The sequence below is a fragment of the Arachis duranensis genome, chromosome 8, assembly GCF_000817695.3.
Source record: "Arachis duranensis cultivar V14167 chromosome 8, aradu.V14167.gnm2.J7QH, whole genome shotgun sequence".
In the NCBI taxonomy this organism is placed as follows: Eukaryota; Viridiplantae; Streptophyta; class Magnoliopsida; order Fabales; family Fabaceae; genus Arachis; species Arachis duranensis.
Genome location: NC_029779.3, coordinates 31,642,631 through 31,667,875, shown reverse-complemented (window position 1 = coordinate 31,667,875; position 25,245 = coordinate 31,642,631). Strand labels below are relative to the sequence as shown.

At 32.5% G+C, this 25,245-nt stretch overlaps 3 protein-coding genes across 3 annotated transcripts; 2 read left to right on the top strand and 1 right to left on the bottom strand.

Moving 5' to 3' along the window:
- Positions 1-2,989: 2,989 nt before the first annotated feature.
- On the bottom strand, positions 2,990-5,814 carry LOC107462167 (lipoyl synthase 2, mitochondrial). The gene is made up of 4 exons (XM_016080732.3): positions 5,289-5,814; positions 4,846-5,057; positions 3,968-4,347; positions 2,990-3,369 (listed from the first exon to the last, which is right to left on the bottom strand). Exons 1-4 carry the CDS (start codon positions 5,720-5,722, stop codon positions 3,247-3,249), a joined length of 1,149 nt encoding a protein of 382 aa, XP_015936218.1. The 5' UTR covers positions 5,723-5,814; the 3' UTR covers positions 2,990-3,246.
- A 9,627-nt stretch (positions 5,815-15,441) lies between these two features.
- LOC107462154 (protein STRUBBELIG-RECEPTOR FAMILY 3) lies at positions 15,442-20,951 on the top strand. The gene is made up of 18 exons (XM_016080722.3): positions 15,442-15,653; positions 15,799-15,890; positions 16,008-16,257; positions 16,663-16,792; positions 16,881-16,952; positions 17,091-17,156; positions 17,229-17,300; positions 17,407-17,478; positions 17,586-17,657; positions 17,743-17,810; positions 17,849-17,912; positions 17,996-18,387; positions 18,510-18,922; positions 19,078-19,349; positions 19,537-19,675; positions 19,943-20,079; positions 20,170-20,326; positions 20,419-20,951. The coding sequence occupies exons 3-18, from the start codon at positions 16,137-16,139 to the stop codon at positions 20,515-20,517; spliced, it is 2,346 nt and encodes a 781-aa protein (XP_015936208.1). The 5' UTR covers positions 15,442-15,653; positions 15,799-15,890; positions 16,008-16,136; the 3' UTR covers positions 20,518-20,951.
- A 95-nt stretch (positions 20,952-21,046) lies between these two features.
- Positions 21,047-24,290, top strand: LOC107462132 (secretory carrier-associated membrane protein 1-like). The gene is made up of 13 exons (XM_016080698.3): positions 21,047-21,217; positions 21,434-21,499; positions 21,612-21,695; positions 21,847-21,909; positions 21,993-22,026; positions 22,176-22,298; positions 22,382-22,444; positions 22,569-22,662; positions 22,776-22,821; positions 22,934-23,001; positions 23,161-23,209; positions 23,555-23,620; positions 23,886-24,290. The coding sequence occupies exons 1-13, from the start codon at positions 21,164-21,166 to the stop codon at positions 23,970-23,972; spliced, it is 897 nt and encodes a 298-aa protein (XP_015936184.1). The 5' UTR covers positions 21,047-21,163; the 3' UTR covers positions 23,973-24,290.
- The last annotated feature ends 955 nt before the right edge of the window (positions 24,291-25,245 follow it).

Sequence of the window (25,245 nt, the reverse complement as noted above, 5' to 3'; positions counted from 1 at the left end):
AACGGTTCAGGTTCTGCGTTCCCTCTATGGTTGTTAGCTTGCTTGTGGCTTCGTCTTCTCTAGTTTCGGCTCCGGTGGCGGTGGTGGTGGTGGAGAAGAAGCTCTCGTTAATGCTGCATGTCTCTGTAATCTGAGACACGTCCGGAGAGACTTGTTCCTGAGCTTCGTTGAAGATGGGGCACTTTGAATTTTGGATTTTTGGAAGTTGGGTCTCTGTTTCTATCGTCAAAACAGAAACTTGGGGTTTGGAAATGGGTGTTTCAGATAGAACCTCTTTAACTACAGATTTTTCTTCAACAGGTGGTGGTGATGGTGGAGCTCTGTGGTTTAGGTTTTCATGGGTCAAATCTGATTTAAGGGCATTTTGATCTTTATTGGTGTTTGGAGTATTGATGGTGCTGAAGCAGCAACCCATTTTGGATCAAAGTTGTTATCTTAATAAAAGAGAGGTTTTAGAAGGTGGCAATGGTGAGAAAAGCATTGTTGTTGGAAACATCAATGCAATTGAATTGGCTTCATTATTTGTTCAATTCATAAAGTGAGGAAGGGTTTGATTTGATCCTTAAGGTGAACTTGTTACACTTGTTTATATAATATATATACATAGCTTTGATCATGGTAGTGATGAAGGATACACTTGTGTCCAATACCTTTCACCACTGACTTGTTGAAAGTTGAAGCATTATGTATTGATCAATAATAATACATCATGCTACTCTATAATGACAATCTAATCAATGTTAAATCAAAATAATATATATTACCCTGAATTTAAAACCTAGTTTTTCCACCTAACTGAAAGTTAATCATGTAGCCATGCAGGCAAGATTATTTTAAGCTTAATTCTTCCAAGTCTAGACGGGTACTATACAACTAGCATGACCCAATCTGAAATAACAGAGAAAATGGAGTACGTAAGTATTATATCCACTAATATTAGCATCATAGCATGTCATGATCCATTATTAACCTTTGAATCACTTTTTGTTTATATTTTTATGTAATACAAGATATATTTTTTTATGTTTCATATATTTTATCAATTATTTTTAATATTAAAAATACAAAAATACAAAAATAATACATATAATATTCTACGTTTAAGAAATGAAATTAGTTACACATATGGGTGGAGTCCATGAGTTAAAATCCTTCTTAAAAGTATTGTACTATTAATATTGCATGTAAAGATTAGATAGTATCTCCAATGCTCCATAATCATGATAGTCTCATACTATAATTAACCACTACATATGAGATCCTGTTTCAATATATTTCTAAAAGCTACAAACACAAAATGTTCGGCCCTAAAAACATTTCTTTTCTAGCTCTTTGGCTATTTGCTATTTGAGTAGAGATTCATTGCATGGTATTAACAGTTGTATTTATTTCATATTAAATCAGTTTGTATTAAAGCATTTGGTTTGAGTTTATAATTCATTATTATTTTCATGGTTGCAATAATTTTCCGTAATATTCACATCGCATCTTAACAAGACATAAGTTATTTATTCTACACTTTTGTAACCAAAATAATAAAAATGAAAAACAGAGAATATCCAAATATTACGCTGCCAACTTGCTACATTCCATGGTGATACTAATAACCGTTAGACATTTAAATTGCTTTCTTTAGCAATTAGTATAGTTTGTGATATGTGATTTGTGAAGCAATCAATGTTATTAAACTTGTGTGGTTGAGTATATTAGAAAAAGGAAAACACAGTTTGACTTGAAACTGTCCTTTATCTGGGAAGAATTCAAATTCCAAAATCTTACTAATTTTTTCAGCAATACTACTATTCATTCAAATGAAAAATTATTATATTTAACAAATTTTATATGGTTAAAATTTCAACATATTTTCTTAAATAATTAAATCTATCAATTTTAGAATGAGTAATCTCTTGTACTTAATTGTTGAAGAGACCATGTAGGTATGATTGTTCATTTATTTTGCACAAATTACATCATCTAGTTATTTCAAGCAAGAAAGCGAAGAGAAGAATTCAAAAATTAATTCTGAAATTTCATGTGGGAGTGTTTTTATTTATATTAAAAAAAGGTGAAATTCAAAAGCTAATTCTGAAATTTTATGCAATAAAATGAGAAACGGCAAAAGATGATTAAAAAGTGCAACATGATGATGGACAAGGCTGTCAATGTCGTGTTAAAGGACCTAACAACGGAAAGCAGAGCCAAGAAAGACACTTGCCTTTCAAATTGTTGATATTGAATGTAGTAATCTCGGAAATAATTTGGAAGATTTGAAACTGGTTTCGTGATAATATTAGTACACGATTTGTACCAAATAAAAGCATCCAATCATATGGCTACACATTACCTTTTTTTATTTTGGTATTTAACTTTTAAAAAAGTTTTTTAGTATACTGGTACATTAGTATTTCAATGATTTTTAACTATTGATCTTAATTTTATATAATTTTTATAATTAAAATTAACAGTTAAAAATTACAAAAACACCAATATACCAGTATACTTAAAAATTTTCATAACTTTTATTACTTATTACCGATGCAAAATTCCTCATTTCCAAATTCCAATATGAAATTACAAAGGATTGATTGGTTGGTTAGGCCCATCATAGAAAATAGAAATGGACCACCCGACTTTAATGGTTCAATTTTAAAAAAAAAATTGTAGCAAAAATAAATAAATAAATAAACTACCACTCCCCCTTCCCACAGTATACAGAAATTTATACACTAAAGTCATAACCCAAAAAAGAAGCCCTCAGAGCTCCACCTGATGATTGCAACGGTAACACACTAACACTAACATGGCTTCACCTTGATCTGCTAACAGCAAAGCAGAATTATATGCTTTTGGTTCTACACTGCTATCAAAGTGGTCCCAAACATTGGTTTAAATTTCAGCCACTGAAGATGAGTTAACACACTGAAATTTTGAATAACACTTCTCAAAATCAACACTGCACTACAGCCACATTAAAATCAGCCGCTTTACATGATTTCCCAAATTTGAGTTGACATATATTAGAAATATTGAATTAACCTTTGCAACAGGGAGGGGATGTTGCATTTTCCAATAAATCTGAACCAATCCACTCATTGATGGTTGGGTAAAAAAGTTGCAGAAAGCTTTGCCACTTACAGCATGTTACTGATATATTACATGTGGCATGAACGAGCATCAATAGTATGGGGTAAGGGTGTACCCATTATATATAATGCACATAAAAATGGTGGAAAAGAAAAGAATGGATCAAGAAGCAGTCAGCTTTGAGGGAGATGCAGCCCTGTCGGATTCAATCATGGACTTAATATAGAATTCGCCTGCCTTGTATGATGACCTAACCATGGGACCAGATGCCACATACCGAAATCCCTGTGACAAACAAAGTAGGATTAATCCATCATTCATAACACATGATCAAGTTATAATAAGTACCATATGCAGCTATTTTTAATAGAATCCCCCTCTGCAAATCAACATGTCACATGCAACAATCAAAAAGAGAGAAATGCACCATGATTACACTCTGTTGCCATTATCAAGTACAGAATGCCATATGTAGTGTTAGGATTCTTACATGCAGGGCCACCAGCGTGTTCAAATTGCTTGCAAGGAATTTACCATGAGTTGGCAGCATACAGATTACTTTAAAGTTTAAACATACTGTGTGTGCAACAATGATGCAGCAAATGTGTTTGTCTGCCTCGACTTTTAAGAATATATTTAAATATTGGCAAGGAGCCCAAATGTTTTAAGATGTATGGTTTGACTAAAATATATACTCATTTTATGAGATCCTAGCAAATGTTACTGAACTGAGATTATGATAATAGAATACTAGAGAAATGATGATAACATCAAATATTAGTAATCATCTTTTATGCAATAAGTAACATACTAACATTCCTCTCGTTTATGGAAAAGTAAAATACAATTGATCGTAACCAATGGAACAAATATAGAGACCTACCATTTCCATACCAAGTGTCTGATACTTCTCAAAGGCCTCAGGTGTAATGTACTCAGATACTGGCATATGGCGCTTTGAAGGTCTCATATACTGACCAAAAGTCATCACGTCAACACCAGCTGCTCTCACCTTCTCCATTGTCTTCACAACCTGGTCAGGTGTTTCCCCGCAGCCTAACATTATTGAGGTCTTTGTGAGGGTTCCGGCAGGTGCATAATCTTTGGCCATCATTAGAACATCCATGGACTGTTTAAAATTAGCTCGGTGATCCCGCACAACACTTTGAAGCTCTTCAACTGTCTCGATATTATGTGCAAAGACATCTAATCCTGATTTAGCAACCTTCTCTACGCAACTAGCATCTCCTCGAAAATCAGGAACTGTTGCAACAAACATAGTTCAATGACTATAACAGAAAGAAATTCTGAATTTTATCTAAAAAGGATAGTCCCTTGATAATAATCCATCTAAGAAAAAATCAACTAGGATTGAACCCAATGAAGAAATTATGTGACTACAAATCAATTCTTCAAAATTTCACCCTAGTTCCGTATCAATAATGTCTTTATTCTTATCATTCTAATCAAAAGCAGTGCTGTCAAGACAACAGCTATTAATAAACCAACAGCTAACATAATAATTCGCATTCTAGATACCACCACTTAGTTCTACTTGCTACCTAATAAACTTCAGTAAAAACAGAAAAACTAAAGACCATCCTTCCTTTCATATCCATTATTGATTATGTACTATACTTGCAAACAACCTAGGTGCTTGGAAATTTTCATTTATAAGAATGAGACATCCTCCTAGCAGGATAAGGTTAGGCTGCCATGTGTCAACAGTTTTAAGAACCGCAAAACATTCAAAATGCATACCTAAGGCTTCTATCAACATATTAGGCTTCAGTATCTTCAATTTCTGTACTGTTTCAGTAAAATGACCACTCCCTTGATCAGGTAAATCATCACGGTCAACACTTGTTATAACCACATAATCCAAACCCCATGACGCAATTGCTTCAGCCACATTGGTGGGCTCATCAGGGTCAGGTGGTGGAGGAGTCCTCGATGTCTTCACATTGCAAAATCTGAAAATTAACATAAAAATATCTAAATGGAAGGGTTCCACTGCCATCTATTCTATTAACTTATAAAAAACACTCTTATCAACGATTGTTCTACTTGAAATTTTCTAAAGCTAGAGTTCCCATTCCTAATCCTATAATCAACAACATCAAAAAATTCTATGCACTAATCACAAATTGAATTACATTAAATTGATATAAAATTCTATAAATAACAAATGATAGATACATAACCTGCAACCTCGAGTACAAGTGTCGCCGAGGATCATGATGGTAGCGGTGGCGGTGCCGGTCTCGCCGCCGGACCAGCACTCCCCTAAATTAGGACACTTGGCTTCCTCGCATACCGTGTGGAGCTTCAATTCTCGAAGCTTCTTCTTGATCTGCACGTATTTCTCACCTCCTGGGATAGACTCCTTCATCCACTTAGGCTTCGGCAGCGGCTTCTTCTTCGTTCCGACCTCCACCGAGTACGCGTTCCCAGATTTTAGCGCAATGAAGTCCGACAGAGACGGAGACTCCTCCGCCAGACGAGCACGGAGCGCCGCCAGATTCTGCGGCGGCGGCGGGGGTGCTGCCGGCGGAGGCATCGTAGAAGAGGAAAAGAAGCATTTTGCGGCGGATTTGATATTCCGACCTGCGGTTCGAAAACGAGAATACATCATCATGGTGGTGTTTGCAGACAGTTAGGAACGATGAGGATGAAGATGAGGATGGCTCTCTCTCTCTCTGCCCCTGCTTTGGAGCTGAGATCGATCGTTGTCGCATACCAACCACTAACCACCACCATCGGCATCGTATTGGGCTGTATTTTGGGCCTGCCTATTGTGGGCTACACTGATGGGCCTTAATAAGCACTGTTTGGGCTTTAAATTTGTTGGTATCTAAGCTTACTTGTTCCTTTACCAAAAAAATAAAAGAAAAGAAAAACGCTTACTTGTTCTGTTGTTCAGAACCAACGGTGATACTATGTGAGGTTTCCTTGACCTGTTGGGTTGGGGCATACTGTAGAAAATAAAAAAAAATTATTTTAATAATTAAATTCAATTAAATAAATCTAATAATTTGTTAATTATTTGACCAATTTAAACTGGTTTAAATATTTTCTTTTTCAATAGTCCATGTGAGGTTTTCTTCCAACCCTTGCGAACAATTTTTTTACCACATTTGGAGGATTTCGTTTGCAAAAAGAACAAAACAAAGATTGATGACAAGGACATGCAAGATACTAGTTCAAGGAATGACTATTATTTAATATCTCTATAAAATTAATTAATAGATATTTAGCTACACCCACATTATTGTTTAATATGGCCTAAACAATATGAATAAACCTAAACCATGCAGGAACATGACAACCCTTAGATTCTATAATAAAACTGATCATCAAAATATTAGTTTTTTATACACGCACATAAAGTATTAATTAAGAGACGCTAGGTTGTTGCAAACTTGCAGTTTTGTCGTATTGGTCCCCGCTGAGATGGAAAATTATTGAGGTAAAAGAAGTCAAATTGTTCATCATTTTTCCAGTTTGGTGGGCCTTTTTGCTCCCTCGGAGAGAATATATTGAAATTTGAGACATCAATTAAAGTTTCAAATGGATGGGGTGACAATATTTTCCATCTTTTACTTCAAGTTTATCGAACCAAAATGATGGTATGTGTTATTTGCCAACATTTAAACATTCCCTTGGACCTTATTAAATTAGTAGCAAGATGTAGGTGTTATTAATTATGCCATCATCAACAATTCATGTGCATTTAGGTTTTATTTCATATCATCTTACAGAATAGAGACATTAGAAAGAGAACCAAAGAAAAGTATATAGGAGATGAGACAAATTTAATAGCGATTTATTGTAAGATAAAAGAACACTTTTTGCATTGTGTTTATCTTCTATCACTATATCTTGTGTCCTAAATAATTAATATGGAGATTAGAGGTAGCAAAGCAGCGGCAAATTTTGATTGGTGATCACTTATTTGTCCTCTTATGTTTGAGACAGCCAACAACGATAGCATTGTCAAATGTCAAATGTCAAAGGTGCCCAATTGCACATTGGTATTAGCATTCATCGGATACTAAAAAAGTATGAAATTGCAAGCTCCTATTTGTTACCTTTGATCCACTTTTTTCCTTAGTCTTTTAATTTCTTTTTCCCCACTGGGAGATCTATCTAAGATCGACACTGTGAGAAGAAAGCTTTCGCAAGTTTGATTAAACTCAAATGATGACTACGTACTAATATCTATTTAATAATAATAAAAAAATTGAAATTCCAATTTTAAATAATAATTAATGCTTGATTTTACAGCAAACTTGTTTCAAATAAATGTAATTGTTGATAGCTGATAGCGATAGGGCATCGTAGTATCGCGCAGAGATTCGGATAGCAGAGTGATGAATGAGGAATAGCTATCAGCTACCGTTGTTTTCTGGCGCACGCACACGGCACACGGCACACACACGTATATATATTATTAACATAAAATTTCATACATTAATAATGAATTAATAACTCTTTTCTAAAAAAAGGATATTATTCTCACTTTATTTGTTTTGGCGAGCACCCTTTTTATATATATATATATAGATTATCATGTGCAAGTTACAAAATTGTATACGACTATACGTCATGCAAAATTGCAAATATAAAAATTAGGAATAGACGTTGTTGCACAAAAATAGAATCATAGATTTTCTCTTAAGAATATAGTGGGCTGACACAAAGCCCACAACAATCATTCGGTAGCACACAAAACCCATACGCCAACTGGCGACTTTTATTTGGAATCGTTAAAATGGACCAAACTCATCGAGTCACTTTTGTTTATCTATTTAAACTAATGGATTTTTATTTTTAAAGTTAAATCTGTTTAAATTTTGGATTGATTAATCTAAAAAAATAATGAATTAAACATGTTAATTTATAGACTAAGTGGGTGACTGGTTTAAAAATTTATATTTTTTTTAAATTTAGTCATTTTTAACTAATATTTATCTTGATCTGACCAAAAGATTGGGCACATAATAAAAAAAGTAATTTGTTTAAGTTTTTTTTATTTAAAAGTAATATCATTTGTCAAATTAATTTTTAAAATTTAAAATAAAAAAACAGACAATTTAGTATAATCTATCAGGCTAATCATAAATTATTTAAGTTTAAAAATTGTAAAAGATGAACAAATTTAAACATGCCTAAATAATTTGGACTAATCTGTTTAACAGCTGTACATGCTATAATCTTTCTAAAATATAGTCTCACTTTTTTATTATATTTTAAATACTATATGTATATATTTTACCTATTTTTTGTATATATTTATTTTTTATATTGAAATTGATTAATAGCTAATGCAAAAAAGATAATATTTATTTTCTACCATAAGAGAAAATATACGAGAGGACTGGAAATAATATACAACCTAACAATCATGAATCATCGATTCACCATTTCTTTTATTTTTTATTTTTGAAAAAAATTCCACTTGTGTTATTATTCCATCTGAGTAAGAATAACCCATACTCACGCGCAGCCATGCCACGCGAAGCACACTCTCTATAACCACACCACCAATCATCTCACCAATCATAACAAAGATAAACAAATAAATAACGTTCATATTAAAGTAAAGAGTTAAGTACAATTTTATTTTTTAAAATATAGGTCAAAAATTTTTTTATTTTTAACTTTTTTTTATATACAAAATCATTTTTAAAATTTAAAATTAAATTTTAAAATCGTCTTTTATATATATATTAAAATTTTGGATTAAATTATTCACAACAAAAAAATTATAAAAAAAAATATTTTTATTCTTGCGAATAGAGAAGGAAAAAAAAAGAAGGGGAAAGAGAAAAAGAATAGGAAGTTGTTCATAATCTACCTTTATTTCTGTTTTTGTTGTCACTTCTATACGATCTTAGTCCCTAAAGTAAGGACGATTTTAAAATTAAGTAATGCAAAAAAAAGTTCGAGACAAAAAAAAGTTTCGGCCTATACCTTAAGGACCAAATTATACTTAACCCTAAAATAAAAAAGTTAATACTCAAAATGACTTCTGAAATTTGACCTGTGATTTAATTTAGCCCTTTAATTTCTAATTGACTCAAATTATACCCTGAAATTTTAAGGCATGACTCAAGCTGGTCTCTATATTTATTTTCATCATCGAAAAAATGACGTAGCACGTTTAGTTGAGCAAAGAGTAGAGACATGTTTATTAATGATGATCAAAAGGTCAAAAGGTCAACAACTTCAACTTCTTCTTCGAAACACCATTTTTCCTCACCCAACCACCATTCTTTCTTCATCTTCATATTCATCTTCTTATTCATCTTCATCGTCCTCCATTTCCTCTTTTTTTTTCCACCAACACAACCATAACCACTCTCTTCCCTTTCAACACCTTCAGCTACATCACCTACCATCTCTTTCAAATTCAGGCACTCCTTACTACTACTTCCCTCCTTCGCAACTCCCACATTGCACGTACCCTTTTGAGCCGCCTCACACTTATTTGACGTCGCTTATACCCTTTTAATCTTTCGTCACTTCAACAACACCTTAAATATCTTCCGCACCAACACAATGATTCAGGTTTATTCTAACAGTCACATTTCTCATTAAGCTCTTACTTTTTCATTTCATTCTTTGCATAATGGTTTCTTTTTCAATATTTACACTTTTGTACTCCTCATTAGTTCCTGTGCCAAGATGGATTGTCTTCAATTTAGGAGGAAGTACACGGTGAAGCCCTGAAGAATGGAGTTGATAAGGTGCTATCTGCTCAAAATTCTTTGATTCACATGTATGGGTGCTGCGGTGATGTTGGAGTTGGTTCTGCGGGCATGCTTCGTGACGGCATTGTTGTAACGAAAGAAGGAGACCATGGCGGTGTTGTGAGTGTGACTATGTGAGAGAGTGAGAGGAAAGCGAGAGGTGCGATGACAGTAAATCGAGGTGAGAGAGCGCCAAATTGAGTAGGAGGAGGAGGAAGAAAAGTCAGTTGAGAGTTTGCTTAATGAACAGCGTTGTTTTGTTACATTTTAGGTATAAAATGTCAACTAAACATGTCACATCACTTATTCAACGATGAAATAAATGGAGAAACCAACTAGAGTCACATCTTAAAATTTTAAAGTACAATTTAGATCAATCAAAAATTAAAAAACTAATGTAAATCAAGATCAAATTTTAGAGATTATTTTAAGTATTAACTCAAAATAAAATCATAGCCAATTATTGAAAAATGCTTTATCCAATCATTATTATTATTATTAACTATTTATATATATACACTATGGTTTTTTTACTATCTCCTTATTGTAATAAATAGTAGTAGCATACAAAACATAGGGTTTTTATTCACTTAATTACAATTAGAAATAACAAAATTAAGTAATTTTTTTAAATTAAAATTGGTTATATCTGTGTTGTTTTTATTCCATATAAATTGTGGTTTAAAAAAAAACAGAAAAATGTAAATTATGGTTTTTTTATTATTAAATATCAGAAATTAAAAGGTAATAAATTCTATTTTTTTTCACGGATTACTTAAAAACAAAACAAGATAATACATTTTAATTTTGACCTAGGATTTTTATGTAAATATTAAATTTTGATATTGTTCCACAATGTTGGTCCAAATGGAAAAGACCATAATATTTATTTTTTTAAACAATAGCTTCCTCCATTATTTAATTAATTAATATTAATACAGCAATAATAACATGAAAATAATGAATGCAATGATGCAAAGTAACAAGAAGCTAAATCCGATATGGGGTCATTGTCATAATGTAATTGATGGTTGATCAATGTCGATGCAAGAATATATTCTAGTTTGACAAATAATTGACGACAAGCCACAGCATCATGGCAGCCTCATTATTATTAATATCAATATCATAGTGTATGTGTAATAATAATATAATATAGAAAGATGTTCACGTATGTCGATGTCCTTTTTGAAATATGATATTCCAACAACGTTAACCATTTAGATATAATAATAAAAAAAATAAAAGGTCCAGATTTGGCGAGTGAAACACACATAAACATGAAGGCTGGGTGGTACATATAGACATGCAACCGTTTCTTCCTTTAACAAGTTTTGTATGATTGAAGTCAGCTTAGTTTGTCCTTGTAGACAAATTTTAAAAGCCATTTTCCCAGCCGCCACATATGATATGTCTTGGCTGAGCTGCATTAAATGGCATTATTTATTTTTTTTTTAACGAGTTTCACAACAAAAATCATGCAATGATATAAAAAACATTTAATTATTGTGTATAAAAATATAATTTAATTTTCATAAAATTTTTCATTATAGTACTATAAAATAATTAAATTATTTATTTATTATTTGATTATTCTATTATGTTAAATTTAATTATTTTAATAGCTAATTATTTAATTAAAAATATGTAAATTAATATGTATAAATAAAGACAAAATCTTGTGTAAAGGAAGAGGCGCAATGCCTCCTCTTAATTTTTTTTAACAAATTATGTATACATTTTTATTTAACTCTCTTTTTATAAAATTAATTTTTAGTCTTTTTTTTTCAAAATATAACATAACTCCGTTTCTACATATTACTTTAATACATAGTAATTATCTTAATATTTAATTTTTTGTATGTACATAGTATTTTTTAACTTACAAATGTGTTTGTAATGAGCTTAAAAATTTATTTAAAATTTGATAGAAAATCATGGTAAGTTCTTAATTTTGTTTGCAATCAAAATTATGTATGTTATATTTTGTGAAACCTAAAAAGTTATTTTAGTAGAAATTTTGAATATTAATCAAAAATAAAGTAAAGTCATAGACTTTATAAGAAATAAAATACTTTAAATTAAGTATAATAGGGGTTCTTCTTTTGACGATTAATGAATATATTTAAAAATACAATTTAATCAATAAAAGAATAATTTATTAAAAGGTATTTTGGTAAGTAAAATTTAATGATAAAAAATAAATTTTTTTTAATGGATATTTTTTTCAAAAAATAATTTATTTTTTTTAAAAAATGAATAAAGTTAACATTAGTTAACACAAAAAATTTAAAATGGATTAAAGAAGAAGTTTTTTAAAAGTTAGAAGGGAGGAGAATGTACATTTATAAAATAGAGGGAAGACGAGTGTATATATAAAATACCTCAATTGCTAATTAAAATAAAAAGATCACGCATTTGTATTTTTTTAATTTCATCTAATTAAATATAAAATTTATGTCTATTTTATACTTAATATAATTGAAAGCACATTTTTCTTCTTTTAATTTTGTATTTTTTTGCTTTGTATTACTTATAATAAGAATCACACGACTAATTTTATAAAAAAAATTAGTGTTGATTTTTAGTGGATTAATAACCAATAGTTAATGTAGCTAATTAATAACTTCATAATGTTATGCTAATTTCACTTATATATAGGGGTACTTAACTCAGGTATTACTAATAGTTCAATTTGTCATGTTATATGGTATTAATATTTTTAGAGGTATAACTAAAATAGCTGTTGAAGATAAAACTAAAATATATTTAAAACATCAGAGATACTATTATAAAATTAAACTAAATGTAAGTGTTACAATATGTTGTGACTATAATACAAAAAGACAACAAAAAACAAGTATTTTTTGAAATTAAAATAACTAGTCTTAAAGACCACACAATAAAAATATTTAAAAGTAAAAAAATTCACTATTAATTCTTTTTTACAGAAAAATAAGAAAAAACTTTCAATTTACAAAAAAGAAAAATTAATCTTTGATAGAATTTAGATTTAAAAGTCTTTTTGCACACATAAATTAATAAAATTTATTTGTTAAAGATAATTTAATAATTATACTTATATAAATAATGACAAAAAATAGTAAAAATTATGGACAAGTTACGAAAATAAAACATTTGGACTCTAAAATTATCGAAATACAACTTTTGTAATTTGGATACGAAAATACAACTTTCTACAAAATTATGTAAACCGTTGATGGGAGTTTGCCTATTGCCTTTGCACTTGTGGAAGGGGAGAATGCAAAGTCCTGGTAATTTTTCTTATCCAATTTGCATCAACACGTGACTCCTCAAGAAGACATTCTGATGATCTCTGACAGGCACAATGGCATTAAGGCTACACTGGAAGCACCTGATAGTGGTTGGCTACCGCCTCATGCATATCGAGCGTTTTGCATTTGACACGTTGCAGCTAATTTTGCCCTCAGTTTCAAGGGGCAGGATGCGAGGCCGCTGCTCGTGAATGCCGCATATGCCAAAACTGAGGCCAAGTTTGACTATTGGTTTGATATTATGAGGATTGAGAATCCGGCCATGTATGATTGGGCTAACCGAATGGAGTACGACAAGTGGACTCAGCACCAAGATGGAGGCAGACGGTTCGGCCACATGACGACGAACATATCCGAGTATGTCAATTCTGTGTTGAAGGAGACACGGAATCTGCCGGTCACTGCACTAGTGAAGTCGACATATGGGAGGCTAGTAGAGCTTTTTGTCATTCGAGGACAGTCAGCAGAGGCTCAGTTGAGATCTGGCCACCGATTTTGTCAAACGCTGGTTAAGGCGATATAGAGCGCGACTTGAAGGATTCGAGGTGCTTCACTGTTACTCTGTTTGACAGACATCAGTCTGAGTATACTATTGCAGAGATGACAGCTACCGGTAACTTCTCGCTAGGTACGTATCGGGTTTTCCTCAGGGATCACACTTGTGAGTGTGGGTACTTCCATACTCTACATTACCCGTGCTGCCATGCGATTGCATGCTGTGCTCATTCCCAGCTAGACTGGGCTACATACGTTCATGAAGTTTATACCATAACTGAGGTGTTCAATGTATATCGGATGGGGTTTCTGCCTCCTATTCCAAAGGGTCTCTGGCCACCTTATAACGGTCCGACTGTCGTTCCTGATCCTAACATGAGACGTGTCAGAGAAGGGCGACCGAGGTATACCAGAATCTGTAACACCATAAATGAGGCCGATACTGCTAGGTCGAAGCGCTGTGGGCTATGTAGGCAGACTGGACACATTCGCAGGAGTTGCCCCCAACGATGTGCTGCACCCGAAGCCGATGCATAGCTGTCAATCAGATCTTTGTGTTTAAGTTTTATTGTTCTATCCTTATTTGTTTTGCTGTCTTGTATTGGTGTGTTAAGTTGTTGGTCTGAATGTTTACTGTTATGCTGTTGATTTGGTTTTACTGTAATGTCGTTGTTATTTGTGTTTCTCTATGTAATTTTGATTCTCTTGGGTAAAGTTGATGCGATTTTGTTTGTGTAACTATAAACCGCTAGATCACTTCTATGATTTATGCCTATTTGCCATTCACACAGAAACGGCGGGATCCCATCAGCGGTTTATGTGTATTTTGAAATCGTGGGACTCCATCAGTAGTTTATATAGTTTTGTAGAAAGTTGCATTTTCGTATCAAAACTGTAAAAGTTATATTTCGGTAATTTTGGAGCCCATATTTTATTTTGGTAACTTGCCCAAAAATTATTGACCCCCTAAAATTTTTCATATATATGGATATACTAATAAAAAATATATTAAAAAAATTAACAAATTTTAAAATACAAAAGAACTAAAACAACATAATAAGAGAATATAGTTTGAATATTACTTTAAAAAAAGACAGCACTATATATATATATATATAGTCATATTTAAATTTTAACACTATTTTTTTATAATTATATTTTTTTATTTTCTATCTCCAATAATTATTCAAGAATATTTTTGCAATAAAATGAAATTAATACAAATTAAATAAATTGATAAAGAATAAATTTTAAAAATTTTATAAATACAGATTGAATAGAATTTTTTTATATATTGTATAAATATCTACTTTAATTATACTTAATTTCCTTCCTATTAACAAATTGTTTAATTTTATCAGTGTTAGTCGCTTAACATATTCAATTACTCTCTATAATAATATTAATATGTAAAATAATTATTTTTAAAATTATGTAAAAATTAAAATATTTTCAAATGCTCTATATTACAAATGAGGAATGTTAAGCCATTCTATCCTATTCTTATACACTTTGACTCAGTTAAAATTAGGCCAATGATTAAGCCACAAACATTCGAACTATCTTGCTATTCCTATGTGAACTATTTTCAGCTGGCCAATTGCATAATTTCATGTCTACTTAAGGGTTAATATAGTAATTTCAAAGCTTACTAGAAGACAAAAGTATTGCTAGAAACTTGATAGTACATAGGAATATGAAATTCCGCAATCGTACACAGGAATACGTGATAACTTTCCTATAATATACATTACTATAAGATAAGAAGAATAAAAAAAATGGTGGAAACATAAAAACATGGGAAACTGTACGCGTCAAAGAAGGAGCGTGGCAAGGGTAACTGTTGTTAAGAAAGAAGATATGTATGACATTGAACACACTCATGTACACACTCATCTCAAGAGAGTGCCCAGTATGTGTTTGATTTTGTGTTTCAGTGAGAGAACCTCTTCAGTTTTCAGCTTTTCACATTCCTTTGCCTTTTCTTTCCCGTTGTTTTCAGCTTTTTCTTCCATTTAAAAGGGTATGTTTTTACTACAAATCAAATATTTAATCACTTATTATTATTATAATGCTTAATGCTAAAAGCTTTTAGCAATGCAGTGTGCGTCTCTGTGTGTGCTTTGCTTACCGTGTCCACTAATTTCTCTTCCTCTGAATCTTAGCAGTTAAGTTTATTATCTACACACTCTCCTTCCATCAAGTTTTCTTCTCCAGATTTTAGGCATTGAGTTCAGAACAATTTCACTTTCTCTTTCAGGTAATTTCATCCACTTAGATTTCATCCCCTTGCTTATGATATGTATAATACTCTTTAAATGTAACTCCTTTATGCATTTTTGGTGCTTGTGGAATAATAGGTTTGTTTTTGTTTCAGCTTGATTGTCTTCTACTTCCTCTGTTTTGAGGATCTTTGTTGGTGGGATTTTCAGCTGTGACAGCATGGTTTGATAGCTAGGTTCAAGGTTTAGGAGTGAGGTGTAGTTTAAGGTTAAGGTGGGAAACAATGGGTGAGAAGAGATCTGCTTCAAAGTACAAGAGAGTGAAGATCCATGAACTAGTTCTTTTGGGATTTGTTTTGATCTGCACTGTTCAATTTTCATTTGCTGACACTAATCCTAGTGATGGTAATGATTCGCTCACCTTTTTTATGTTCTTTTCTTTTTACTTTTTCTGTTCCTTTCCCATTTTCTTTCTCAGAGTCCACCAAGAAAGGTGTGAGAGAATTATTTCTTAGTTAGTGGTGCTTTCTAAATGATGCTCCTCAAAACTTCAAAACTCAAGTATTGAATTTGTGCTCCTGTGCCTCTTCTGTTAACTAATATGATCAAACACTTCTGATTCAGAATTTGTAAGCTTGGAATTCTGCATTACCTGTCACAGCTAGTAGTTACTTTTGTTGAAGTATCCTTTCTTCTAGAATGTGCTCAAAGATTGATATTTAGGAATTGCATTCAATATGTTTATGTTTGGTTTGATGTGTCTATGCTCTATTATATCTGAGCTCCACCATTGTCCATTTTGCATATCAGTTGCTGCAATCAATGGTCTATATACTGCATTGGGAAGCCCTCCTCTTCCTGGGTGGGTTTCGAGTGGCGGAGACCCTTGTGCACAAGGGTGGCAGGGTGTTCAATGTAATGGCTCAGTCATACAAGAAATGTATGATATGCTATCCCTTTTTTCTCGATCTTCATGTTCATTGATTTCTAGCAAAATATTATAACCATAAGTTTTTGAATTATGACAGAATTTTGAATGGTGCAAATTTGGGAGGAGAACTGGGTGAAAGCTTGGGATCCTTTGTTTCTATCAGAGCAATGTAAATATCAATCCCTGTTTAATGTGCATGCATTAATGTGTAGCATTTCTTTAGTTCTATAATTTCAGGAGTTATCCTTCCTTTAAGGTACTTATGCAGCAGCTTAGTTTACAGTTTGCTACATATCTTTTTCGGCAGAGTTCTAAATAACAACCAGATTGGGGGAAGTATTCCGTCCAGTTTGCCAGTCACCTTGCAAAACCTGTATGTGTTACCTACCTGTGTCATCCTATCTGCTGACGAACCATCAAAATGACATGATGGCTGTTTTTGCAGTTTTCTTTCAGACAACCAGCTTACCGGAAGTATTCCTCCGTCATTATCCTCATTGCCTGAACTGACTGACATGTGAGATTGCAGCTTCTTCTATTTCTATGTAAAATTCTAATGTTTGTTAACTGTTGTTATGCAAGTTTATCTAAATGAGATTGAATTATCTCCCTTTACCCTGCAGGTCTCTCAATGACAATCTTTTAACAGGAGAAATACCAGATTCTTTTCAGTCACTTCAGAAATTGATCAATCTGTAGGGCCTAAAATTTTATGTATATATTTAGACAATTAGAATGGAGATTCTTTTACCTTCATTGTACATGAAACATATTTGATGTGCCTTCTCAAACTGCTGTGCAGAGATTTATCCAATAATAATCTGAGTGGGGAGTTGCCCCCAACTATGGAGAATTTATCAGCTCTGACCTCTGTGTGAGTATTTTGCATTAGCAAGGTACTATTTATGAACTTATGTTTTTAAACCCTATCCATTGATCTGACACTTCCCTTGTTGCAGACATTTACAGAACAACAAACTGTCCGGGACCCTGGACGTTTTACAAGACCTTCCACTGAAAGATTTGTATATCCCTTAACCATATTTCAAATGAATTTGGCATGACATAGTAGTTACAACCAGTTTGCCGGACCAATACCTCAAAAGCTATTAAGCATCCCTAACTTCAGGTGAAAACTTTGAACCAGAAATTACTGTGTAGTGTATACCATATTATGGCTTCAATAATGCATGGTGATATCTTATTATGCAGAAATGATGGAAATCTGTTTAATACTACTTTAGCTCCGTCTCTTCCACCTCGTTCTCCGGGGACACCATCACCATCAGGAACTGTGGTTTCTGGGGTGCCATCTTCTTCTGGACGCATACCAACTAAACAGGCTGATGGACCAACTGCAGCAAAGGAATCAAATTCAGGGAAGTCAAAAGGGAGAACCAAAAGGGTTGTTTGGATAACCATTGCTAGTATACTAGGAGCTGTTATTGTGGCACTTGCACTCCTTCTATTTGTTCCACACTGTAGAAGAAGGGAACAAGTTGACAGAACTTCCAAGAGACTTGATATTGGTGCTTTTGGAGGTGAAGCCCAGAATCCTAGAAACTATGAAGCCATGGTTCAACCACCTAGTCAAGCTGAGAAATGTAAATAATTATGTTCTTTGGTTTCTCATATGATTTGTTGCCTTAACATCAAAATTTTCCTTGTAAGGATTTTACTCAACCATTTCACAATCTGAACAATTTTCTTAAAACAAAATTTATAGTACCAAAAGGAGCTGCTGTGAAGCCTAAAGACAAGCACAATGCAGATACCAGGAGAATGGCTACTACTCCAAGGCCACAAGATGATCAAGATGTGCAAAAAATGCAACCATTACCCAAGCTTTTGGTTGATCATGAGATTGATATGAGTGGAATAGATTCATTTTCAATGCCTTCTCCACCCCTACCCCCACCATCTCCGCCACCGGTTGCTGAGAGGGTGATTGTTGAGCCAGCTAAATTCCATGCAGAGGCTAACACCAATACTTCCAACAAACGTCCGGTTCTTCCCACTTTTGCGAAATCTTTCACCATTGCATCACTTCAACAGTATACAAATAGCTTTTCTCAAGAGAATCTTATAGGGCTGGGCATGCTAGGAAGTGTGTATAGGGCAGAGCTTCCTAATGGAAAGGTATGGTTGTTTCTTCTCAGTTGCATTGATTTCCGCAGAATTTATTTTGTAAAACATCTTGATTTAGAATTTATTTCTTCTCAGTCTTGTAGAATTTTATATGTGCCCTGAATAGATTCTCAATTTGATATTTACCCATCTGTATGAATTGTTAGATACTTGCTGTCAAGAAACTAGAGAAGAGAGTTTCTGATCACCAGAAGGACGATGAGTTTCTTGAATTGGTAAATGGTATTGACAAAATACGGCATGCAAATATTGTTGAACTCATTGGATACTGTGCAGAGCATGGCCAAAGGCTTCTGATTTATGAATACTGCAGTAACGGATCACTCCAGGATGCAATCCATTCGGATGATGAATTTGGAACAAGATTGTCATGGAATACTCGTATTCGGATAGCACTCGGAGCTGCTAGAGCCTTAGAGTAAGTAAAGTATGCACTGAAATAAGAAAAGAATATTTGCCCTAGTTGTTGAATTTTGCTAAGTATATTTGCTTAAAATCTTGCTAGAGCCTTAAGTTGCTACACCAGGATTATTACCAATTTACCATTAATAAGTTCTTGATGTGGAACTCTTTTAATCTAATGCTTGATGCTATCATCTGACAAGGTATTTGCATGAGCAATGTCAGCCACCAATTGTGCACAGAAATTTCAAGTCTGCTAACATTCTCCTTGATGATGATCTATCTGTCCGCGTCTCTGAATGTGGTTTGGCTCCATTGATAACTTCGGGTTCTGTAAGTCAGGTAAGAAGTAGTTGGGGTTTCTAAGCAGATTGCCTCCCTAGTAGTTAGCTTTGTTTGCAATTTCTTGTTATTATGCAGAACCAAGTCATGCTCTTTTTAGGACTTTTATGAACCACTATATGCATAATTTTCATGCTTAAAAATGATTTTCCCAAGATTTGGCTCGGTAAAACCACAGCAGCATTCTAATGTTCAGTTGCAGTTCCTTGAATAATTGTTAGCTTGATTTGTATGATAAAAACGTGATAACATGCCTTGATATTTCAGCTCTCAGGACAACTGCTAACAGCCTATGGCTACGGGGCTCCAGAATTTGAGTCCGGAATTTACACCTACCAAAGTGATGTTTACAGCTTTGGAGTGGTTATGTTAGAACTTTTGACTGGCCGAAAGTCCTATGACAGGTGAGAACCTATAACAAATCTACAAGCAATCCAGCATCTGTTTCTGGCTTTTGAATAGGTGTAATCATTTATTCCAAACATCTTGGACAGGTCGCGCCCTCGAGGGGAGCAGTTTCTGGTAAGATGGGCTATTCCTCAACTTCATGATATTGATGCATTATCTAGGATGGTTGATCCTTCTCTAAACAGAGAATACCCTGCGAAATCATTGTCGAATTTCGCAGACATTATCTCTCGATGTGTTCAGGTAAGCTTTCATCAATTCAACACTTCAACATCATTGTTGATTAGCCTATCAAAATTTTTTCTGCCATTGTAATTGTGTTTGATCTAATGCAGTCAGAGCCAGAATTCAGGCCAGCAATGTCAGAGGTTGTCCTGTACTTGCTAAACATGATAAGGAGGGAATCTCAGCAATCCGAATCAAGCGAAAAATGAGAATGACAGTGATGTTTGATCATGAATGGATGTGCAAACTGCAAAGTTATCAACTAGTAAGAGATATTCATGTCATCCAAACAGGGCCTCATTACTTGCTCTCCTACTTGCCCATCCAACAGCATTCACATGCCAAGTTCTTCCAAGGAGCTTTTTCCAAATGGCTTAAGAGACTTATTGCTCCCCTTGTATTATTGGTGTAGTTATATTCATAGTATAAAATATCTGATAAGTTTTATGGTTCATTTAAACCATGCCATGTTTTTTAGTTCATGTTGCAGTGCCCTTCTAGTTAGGCCAATTGTTTGAAGATTGCTTCCATATTCTTGATGGTGAAATGTAATTATTTGCTTTCTAAGAATAGATTTTCACATCAAAGCAAATATTTTGCTGAACGTTTATATTATTAATTTATAATTTCCTTTTGTAGACAATTTATATTAATAATATGGAATATTAGATAAAGAGAAGCCGCTCATTATTCTCATCATACAAAAACAAAAACAATAAAAATATTGGTGTCATTTTTAGACGCCATTTTCTCAACTTCTCTTTCTCTCATCAATCTTTTGCTCTCTTTTCCTTGTATTGATCTAGATCTCCGTTTATGTTTTCATTAGTTTAACTTGATTATTATATTCCTCCCATGGGTTCCTACGACAACAATCCCTTTGCGGACGATGATGTTAACCCCTTCGCCGTAAGCCATTAATTATTGTTGCATCACAACGTGGAAACTGCATTGAGAAAAAAAAAAGTTGTGATTATGAGCTCAATTTAAAACCCTGAATCTTATTTTAAAAAATAAAAAAATAAAATCTCTTTGTACGTAGCTTAAGTTTGATTATGAATGCATTAAATTTTGTTTCTACAAAATATGGAAGAAGATCTGAAACGTTTTCATTGATGATGTTAGGATGGAGCTAAAGGAAAAGCTTCTGGTGGACGATCACAATTTGGGGCAGGCTCATTCTTTTCCACTGTAAGCTCTCTTATTCATTTATCTTAATTATTATTAACATCATTATTATATAATGAACAAGACATTTTAAGATTGAATAATACGTGGTTTTTCTTCCCTTAAATAATATCAGAGTTCATCATCAAAGTTATCGCCCCTTCCTCATGAGCCTTATGATCGTAGTGCAACGGTTGACATTCCTCTTGACTCAACTAAGGTAGAGTACGTAGATTGGATTATATTAAGGAAAATTGTTGAAACAAATCTCAAAATTAAACTCTAATCTATATATATGTTCCATATTAGTGTTATTCTTGACATATAATATTTCATTATTATTTCCTCCTCTTTTTTACCGATTAATTTAGGACCTCAAAGCAAGGGAGAAAGAACTTGAAGCTAGAGAGGCTGAATTGAAAAAAAGGGAACAGGTAAATCATCATCTATCTCTTAGTTTATGAGATTCAACATTTGTGATTTAATAGTCCATGATCTTATATATATTGTTTTGCAGGAACTGAAACGAAAGGAAGATGCTATAGCACGAGGTATAATTATCTACGTGTCTTTTTCTGTTTGTTTAAATTTGTAAGAAAAGCGATTTCGTGAATATGAATTATTTTATTAGGGTGCCTGGTATATATAATTTGACTTTATATTGCAATTTTTTTTCTCATTTTTGTTTTGTGGTTTGCAGCTGGAATAGTGATAGAGGAAAAGAATTGGCCACCATTATTCCCTATCATTCATCATGACATTGCAGCCGAAATACCAATACATCTTCAAAGGATCCAGTATGTTGCATTCACAACATGGTTGGGTATGTATTTGTATTTCAACATTTATGTATTAACTTTAATGACTGTATCTACATGTCTTTAATTAGTTTTGATGAATGTGCAGGAGTGATAACGTGTCTTACATGGAATTTGGTAGCAGTTAGTGTGGCTTGGGCGTATGGAGGAGGTTTGTATTTTTGTAATAATAATAACTAACTAACTAACTAGGTACTGTGACATGTTAATCAGATACTTAGTAGCCAATGATTTGTTTAATTAATTAGAGGACCATGTTTTACACATTGTTGTAGCTATGTCAAACTGGTTTCTTGCTGTCATATACCTTATTTCGGGAGTTCCAGGATCCTTTACATTGTGGTATCGCCCTCTTTATCGTGCTAGCAGGTACATTTCAATCTCATTTATATTTGTCCCTTATTAATTACCTTATCATATTCCATATTACTATATAATATATGTTTCTGTTTTTATAATTCTTGTACTGTATTCTGTTACAGGACGGACAGTGCTCTCAAGTTTGGTTGGTTTTTCCTGTGTTACTCGGCAAGTCTTATATATAAAATTTTATTTTAATTTCATTCATTTTATGAGTTAATTTTGTTAATTAATTAATTAATTAATTAACTCTTCATATATATTTTTTTCTTCAAAGCAGGTGCACTGTTTCTTTTGCGCTTATGCTGCAATTGCGCCTCCGTTTTTCTTCAATGGAGAATCCCTAACGTTAGTTCACCTCTAACAAATATTTAGAAGTTTCATCAGAAAATGATTTTCAAAATTCTTTTATAAAAAAGAGAATTTATTAAATTATTTTCTTAAAATTTTTGTGACCTCTTCTCTTATATCTAATGGTTATGTTATATGATTTCATGTTGGGGACAGGGGTATACTACCTGCGCTTGAGGAGTTAACCTCTAATTCACTTGTTGCGGTAATGTTCCAAAGACACATGAGTTTCAGACTAATTAAAAATATAAAAAACATCACTCATCTTCTAAAATATGAGATATTTAAATTTTTCCGTCTAAAATATATATTTTTAGAAAGACTATGTCTCGCGGTTTTAAATGTGATCAACGTTTTTTTTATTTTTAATTAGTTAAGGGTTTATTTGTCAATAATAAAAGATTAAAGACTTATTTATCATTTACTCTATAAATCACTACGATATTGTATATACTCTAATAGTAACATGTTTATTTTTATCGTCATATAATCATATTATGTCATAATCAAGTGCATAAATGATATACTATACTACTATTTGTGTTTGCAGGGATTCTACTTTGCTGGTTTTGCATGTTTTGCCATTGAAACAATGCTAAGCTTATGGGTTATTCAGGTTTAATTCTCCCCAGGATGATAATATTTTCAATTTATTGAGAAAATATATTCTTAAAACATATTTAATATATGTTTTAGAAATATTTATGACCGATCATTTGAATGTATAAAATTAAGAAGTTGCACATAAAAAAATGGTTATAAGTATTTCTAGAACACGAATTAAATGAGTTTTAGAAAAACATAAAACTAATTTCTCATATTTTGTTACTTTTATCGTTTTTTTTCTTTTTAAAATTATATTGATGTTATGTAATTTGCAGCAAGTATACCATTATTTCCGGGGGACTGGGAAGGCCACGGAGTTAAGAAAAGCGGCTGCCAGAGAGACCATGATGGCAGCTCTATAACACTTGCAAACATCAAGAAATGTCACTTGCAAACATACACAAAAATGTTATTCCTTTAGTAGATATGCACTATTTATTGTGTTTTTAAAAGAGGGAAAAAGAAAAAGAAAAAAGAAAGAAAAGATTTCGAAGGATAAAATGAATCTCATTTTACACTTAGAACATTTGTCTTTCTTGTCATTTTCTTCCCTAATCAAAATTCGTAAATACCGTATTCCTTTGTGGCGACTAAGTTAAGACTATAAAACTAGGTTATGGCCAAAGTAGTGTATCATTTAAGTTAGAAATTAGTTGTGTATACATAGAATTGTTTGGGATGCTCCCCTTATAATATACGACTTGTTCCTTAATTGCAACATATTTTATAGCTGGCATTAACAAATAGGATTCATCATCATCATAATACACGAAAGTTCTTGAATTTTTTTGCAATGAATTTATAGGTTTTTAAAGAAAATAAAGTATTAAGTAACGCGATATACTTATAATCACTCAGGACAAAATATCTAGTGAAATCAGTAATGTTAAGAAGTTAATAATTTTTTAGTCAACATCGACTAACTTTTTAAAAATTATTTTGTTTATTTTAAATTATAAACTATAAACTATTCAATCTAGATTCCAAATTATAAATTTTAAAAAATGTTAGATAATATTTACTAATTAAAAATTAATTTCTTATACTTTATCTTAGTACATTTCTTACAAATTACAAGTTTGCAACACCAAACTTATAGGTCTCTGGTAGAAGAATAAGCGCTCAATATTGCAATTTTTAGGAGTAATAAGTCCGATATTTCATTTTTTAAGGGAGTTATTTGAATTTTTTCCCCTCAAAAATCTATAAATTCATTACAAAATTTTCTCAATAACTTAAATATTTTTTTTAGAAGACTTATAAATCTATCGCACAGTTACTCTATTTTTTTGTGATGTAAATTGTAACCAAATATTATGTCTGAAATATGATGAAAACGACATGTATGTGTTTCAACTGCTTAAAATATAATTTTTGTTCCTACCGATCGCATAAAAGAAAGTTCATATTTTTTGATGTAGAGCCAACAAAATTAAAACACAATAATATGATAGATGGTATTCATTCAAATAATCACTCCACTTATTACTTAAATCTTTGAGAAGAAATATCGGCAGCTAGTTCTGGCATACGCATAGCTATCAAAATATTCAATATTGGAAAATGGAAATGAATTGCCAAGCCAACAAAATGAAACCCCCACATCAAAATAAAAACAGTAATACTCCTCCATAA

Coding starts and splice junctions, on each gene's coding strand:
- LOC107462132 (XM_016080698.3), top strand. CDS start 21,164: ATGGGTTCCTACGACAACAATCCCTTTGCGGACGATGATGTTAACCCC. Junction 22,663..22,775: donor CCTCTTTATCGTGCTAGCAG/GTACATTTCAAT, acceptor ATTCTGTTACAG/GACGGACAGTGCTCTCAAGT. Junction 23,002..23,160: donor TTCAATGGAGAATCCCTAAC/GTTAGTTCACCT, acceptor TGTTGGGGACAG/GGGTATACTACCTGCGCTTG.
- LOC107462167 (XM_016080732.3), bottom strand. CDS start 5,722: ATGATGATGTATTCTCGTTTTCGAACCGCAGGTCGGAATATCAAATCC. Junction 5,058..5,288: donor ACTTGTACTCGAGGTTGCAG/GTTATGTATCTA, acceptor GTTAATTTTCAG/ATTTTGCAATGTGAAGACAT. Junction 4,348..4,845: donor TATGTTGATAGAAGCCTTAG/GTATGCATTTTG, acceptor TTGTTGCAACAG/TTCCTGATTTTCGAGGAGAT.
- LOC107462154 (XM_016080722.3), top strand. CDS start 16,137: ATGGGTGAGAAGAGATCTGCTTCAAAGTACAAGAGAGTGAAGATCCAT. Junction 16,793..16,880: donor GGCTCAGTCATACAAGAAAT/GTATGATATGCT, acceptor GAATTATGACAG/AATTTTGAATGGTGCAAATT. Junction 17,913..17,995: donor TTAAGCATCCCTAACTTCAG/GTGAAAACTTTG, acceptor CTTATTATGCAG/AAATGATGGAAATCTGTTTA.